Consider the following 5,030-nt stretch of genomic DNA (forward strand, 5'->3'; position numbering starts at 1 on the left):
CGCTCACCCCCACCCCCACCCCCACCCACCCCCCTCAGGCAAAACGCCCCCCATCGGAACGCACGCACCGGAAGAGCGGCACACGGACAGTGGGCTTGCCGTATGGCGGAGGTAGCGCTGGTGGCTGCTGGAGAAGGGGCTGATCAGCAGCTGTTGCAACGGCAAGAGGTGGTAGTTGTACGGTTGCCGCTGACGGTTGTGGTGGTTACTAGGCCGTTGCTGACTGCCTTCCCTGCGGGGTAAGGGGTTGCATGAAGAAGAAGGTCTGTCTGGTCTAAGGGGTGTCGGATCAAGAGGGGCCAGGACGGGGGACAGGTTGGGGGAGGGGACTGCTAAGGACGTACATACATACCTACATACCTACATATCCACAAGGCAATGGGCCCGGCATGGCGGCCAGTCCCCCTCTCGCGGGGTATTCGCCCCCCTTCCCATTCCGCCCCGTGACGAAACCCCCCAAGGGCCCCGAGGGCTTCGAATGGTAGAATGGCAAGAAGTCCGGAAGGGCCCCCTCCGGGGCTCCTCTGACGGGGTGCATGGTGGGGTGGGTGAGTGGACGGGCGGGTGAGTTGCTCTCCGCGCTTCAAGAGATCCAGAAGGTAGAAGGCTGAAGTGCTTACGTTGCGTCCCTATCTGCCCCATGTGTGATGCGATGTGATGCATTATGGGTGAAAGCTCATTTTCCCTTAACCCAGCAGAGAGAGGGGGTAGCTGTGTGTGTGCGTGTGTGTGCGTCCGCTCCGTTCCCCGCCCCCCACATCTCGTCGTCGCTTTCACGGCACTCACTGCGGGAGGGCTGTGCCGTACCAGTACAGCACAAGGCCCAGCAAAAGTGCAAGGCTCACCAGAAGCCCCCAGCCAGCGTTACGCGGAGCGGGGGCGGGGACGCGGACATGCGAAGAGGGAGAGCTGGGGGTGCGATCATGTGGAGGTTGGTTCGATCTTCGGCCCGCGGAGGTGCGAGACAAAGCGCGAAGCATAGTTCTTCGTAGCGAGCCGCACAGGTGCCTCTTTTCGGTATGCTTCCCAAGGAATTTCTATTCGGGGCACAGAAGCTGTGGAAAACCTATGGTGAGTCAAGGGACAAATCCTATGCGTCCATCGATAATGTATTAAAACTGCATTCCGTTGACGCAGCTCTTTGGGGCTTACCCAAAGTGGCTTCGAACAAGCAGCATCCAGACACTGCTATCGCTATCCAGCACGTCACAAGCTGTTGTGGGTACTTCAGGATAAAGTTCACCGCATATTGGAGCATCATTTGCATTCTTGACGAACCTTTGCTCTCACGGTAAGAGGTACAGAAGAGTACAACAGTGTCCAACTCAAATGGAAGCTGTGCAACCTAGTTTTCCCATTTTTAATATGCATTTTACTCAACTTGGATTGCCATGAAGAGTTATGCGTTCTGAATGCGCCATTTTGCGTCCTTTTAGCTCTTGCATCACAATCCTCCTAGACTGCCTTGATGTCCAGGCACTACGAGTGACTAGATTTAATTCCTGACAAGAACCAAAACCTGCTTAAGGTCGGTGAGCGCGGACAGTACTGACCCTTGGACCACCCTGTCCTCCACCGCTGACTTTACTAGGCAGAAATATTCCATGAAGTAAGAGGTTGTGATGAACTGTAACTCCTAAGATAGATGGGCGGCATTCTCTGTTGTGTTGTTGGGTACCGCATTGCTCCCTACAATGTTGCGCCATCGCATTCTTCATCGGCCTATAAACTTCGCGTATTATATAACGTGTTATATATAAGGATCGGCGATAGTTAAGAGTGATTTATTCGTCCAGCATCAGACGAACTTGTTGTCTCCCGCTCAGACACGCCATACAGACTGAGAGTTGGCTCCGTTCAGACCGATATCGATATCGCCTACATTTATTAAAATAAATAACAGTTGCACAGCCTGCTCTTATTGAGACTTCAGGCGATACGTCCTAGTCGTGACACGATGGCCACACATCTGAGGAGGCCTGTCGCTATGGGTTCATGCGCAAAGTTTTCATTGGTAATCTTAAGGCGGTGCCCAGCGCTTCATGCGAGGCGAGGCGCTGCACTGGTTCCACAAGCAAGCGCGGAACCCCAGAAGCGGTCTGAGCCGAGTTCCTCAAGCGGTCTGCAGCCATCATCACCGTCTCAGACAAATTGCCCCCTTGACACGAACTACTGGCACTACAGTCGCTCTTGGCCGTGGTGGCAACAGAGGGCATTCGTGGTGCCTGCCGGCCTTGCTTTTGTGCTGCTGGCGAACCTTTTGGAGAGCCCAGGCCTCAAGACGACACTAATTGCCAGTATTCCGGTTGCGCTACTATGGTACGTCAGCTTGGTGCTGGTACCTAAGAACTTTGCCACGTATTGCAACCAGTGGGCTAAGACGCACCCGGACGAGGTGAAGCGCTTAAATTGAGCTTACTTCATTGATGCAATGAGACTGTGTTGCGTAGCAAGCTGCGAGCAGGACGTGTACTTTGTATTTGTAGGCTCTTTGAGGGGTAGGTTAGGGCAAGCATGCGCTGAAGCGGCATTGTTTCAGTGCAACTTTTTCCCAAGATTAGGACTGGTAGTTGAGGAGAAGAGTGCTGCTGCGTGCAACGGGACGTTGTGGTTTCGTTGGTGGACATATAGGCTCCTGTTTTGCTGGGCGTTTGACAGGATTTTCTCAGCATCACATTCTTTCTACGTTGCGCTGTTATTGGGTGCTGTCTGTTTTGGATCTGTGCACGTTTTTGCATTTGGTATGTGCGTCTACGGGTGGAGTGCCGTTCATTTTATTGTCGGGATTGCTACCCGACGCGGTTTCCAGGATGAGGTTCCAAAGAAAAACACCAGATAACTGCTTCTTTGCCATAATTGCAATGAATGCATCTCCATTGTAAAGTTGTTCTTGTGAATTCTCCTTGACCAGCAGCTCGCTCCATATTTGCAACTGCGCTCAGACCTGAGTTTCTTCTTCTCGACCATGTCACAGATCAGATAGGACCGACCATGCATCTACTGAAACAGCGTAGGCATCGGTGACACATTCTGCTCACACGAGCACTCCATCACGCCCGCGAGCACGCTTTTCCGCGCCCATGTGGTTTGCCATCCTCATCACTGTGCTGGCAGCTGCGGGAAACAACATCGGAAAGGTCCTACAAAAGCAGGCAACACGGACGCTGCCGCGGCTGGTGCTCAATCGCACCACGCTTCTGCTGTACCTCCGCTCCGGGCTATGGCTTACCGGCATGCTCACTGACCTGGGCGGAGCCCTCCTCATGATCGTCGCCTTCGCTAACGCGCCGGTGAGCTCCCCTCCCCCTTCCTGCACCTCTACCTTCCAGACCCGAACCCGGCCCTGAACTCTGGCGGTTGGTGCTTTGGATTTTGTATCCCCTAATGATCCCCTTCCTAATCTGAGAGCTTCCCTATCCAGACCTCTGATGGTGCTAGGACAGACGGGGTTGGGGTGGGGAGCTCCCCGTTCCAGGGGTAGGGCAGGGTAGGGTAGGGTCCCGGCCCTTGTCTTCATCCCCCTCTCCCCGCAACCTGTGGAGCCTACTTACCTGAGGAGCCCTACGGATACCGGAGTCCAGAGGAGGTTGGGCGTGTTGGTTCAGGGGCCATGGGGCTCGGCCCCCTTGGTATGCCGCCCGCTGCACCTCTGTGGGAATGGAGCCGCCGGGGGGAGGGGTGCTGTGTGCATCCTAGGCCATCCGGGCTTTCTGCTTCGCTAGGACTTCCAGCCAGACGAACAGACGCAAGCAGACGGATACACACAGACAGACAGACAGACAGGCAAACAGAGGAAAGGACAGAGCGACGCGGCAGGTGGCGCAACAGGGAGTTGTGCAGGGGAGAAAGCAGCAGGAGGAGAGGGGATGGAAAACAGCTAACGAGCCGCGGGGTCCGTGTCAAGTGTGCAGCAGAAGGGGAAGAGGAAAAAGAGGGAAACCATGGAACCCTAAGATCCAGCGGATCCGGATTTCATAAGACTAGAGCCCCCAACCCAAGCCGTACATGGTGCCCTCAGTTGCCCAAGGGGCCTTCACGGGGACCGGGGGGGAAGAGGGGGGAAACCGAACCACGTGAACGAGTGAAAGCTGATGCCAAGGAGGATATAGACTGATACGCCACAAGTACCTAAGAAGTAACTAACCAGTCGCGACTTGTGAAGATGAAGTCTTCGCGGTGATGTAGTCATCGGAAGAACTACCTACCTAGCCGCGAAGACTAAAATATAATGCGGAAAGAAAGCAGAAAAAACGAATCCGTAATATTCTAGGAGCAAGCGTAAAGGCGGCGAAGAGCAAAGTAAGGTACCGTAAGGGGGAGAGGGGAAAGGTTGGGAGCCTGTGTTATGAGGCTAGAAAGGAGGGGAGAGGTAGTGAAAAGGGAGGGGGGGAATGAGAAACCTGGTGTATGAAAGGAGAGGGAAGGTGTTGGAAGTGGTTAGGAGTAGGGTGGGGGAGCGGCGGGGCAGAGGCGAGGGGCTAAGCGTTACAACGGCACGGGCATAACATGATCGTGAGACAGTACGGCGCACGGTATTCAGCTCCGGAACCGCACGTCTCGACAGAGGACACCGTGTCTCTCCTGTTCCTTTGTCCCCCCCAACAGCAACCGGCTACCCGTGTCTAGAAAGTAGGCGCACACTCGTACCAATACACCCACCCGTTCACCCAGCCCGCATAGCATGCCCTTGCCTCCTCGACCCTTCCCTCCCTTCCCTCCCTCCCTCGCCTTTCGGTCAGTCCTACGTCTGGTACATTCTTGCCCTCCCAGCAGCTCACTCGTTTGTGGTTCGTCTTTCCCTCCCTCCCCCCCCCCCGCCCTCTCCCGGTCGTCAGGTGTCCGTGGTTCAGCCCGTGTCCGGGGTGGGTCTCGTCATACTGCTCATCTTCTCCCACTTCTACCTCAAGGTGAGGAGTAGCGGGACCGGGGGAGGCGGAAAAGGGGGGAATCGCATGCAAGGAAACAAAGGGGGGAGAAGAGTGTAAAGGGAGAACGGGGGGAGGAGGGTAGAGGCCTTGNCTTGGTATGGG

The 5,030-nt window shown here is 55.4% G+C and overlaps 2 protein-coding genes across 2 annotated transcripts in view; one reads left to right on the top strand and one right to left on the bottom strand.

The window, feature by feature from the left end:
- Positions 1-1,232, bottom strand: part of VOLCADRAFT_120612 (uncharacterized protein) — a gene marked incomplete at its 3' end in the record, with an annotated part of 3,431 nt that extends 2,199 nt beyond the window's left edge. The window contains exons 1-3 of the mRNA XM_002948335.1: positions 1,153-1,232; positions 787-909; positions 69-232 (exon numbers count right to left, since the gene is read on the bottom strand). Coding sequence (XP_002948381.1) covers positions 69-232; positions 787-909; positions 1,153-1,178 — 313 coding nt within the window. The 5' untranslated portion in view covers positions 1,179-1,232. The remainder of the gene's footprint in view (positions 1-68; positions 233-786; positions 910-1,152) is intronic.
- Positions 1,233-2,302: 1,070 nt separating this feature from the next.
- VOLCADRAFT_103848 (uncharacterized protein) overlaps positions 2,303-5,030 on the top strand; it is a gene marked incomplete at its 3' end in the record, with an annotated part of 6,188 nt that continues 3,460 nt past the window's right edge. Inside the window, exons 1-3 of the mRNA XM_002948189.1 lie at positions 2,303-2,498; positions 3,064-3,290; positions 4,836-4,907. Of these exons, the coding sequence (XP_002948235.1) occupies positions 2,432-2,498; positions 3,064-3,290; positions 4,836-4,907 (366 nt within the window). The 5' untranslated portion in view covers positions 2,303-2,431. The remainder of the gene's footprint in view (positions 2,499-3,063; positions 3,291-4,835; positions 4,908-5,030) is intronic.

This window comes from Volvox carteri, assembly GCF_000143455.1.
Source record: "Volvox carteri f. nagariensis unplaced genomic scaffold VOLCAscaffold_9, whole genome shotgun sequence".
Lineage (NCBI taxonomy): Eukaryota > Viridiplantae > Chlorophyta > Chlorophyceae > Chlamydomonadales > Volvocaceae > Volvox > Volvox carteri.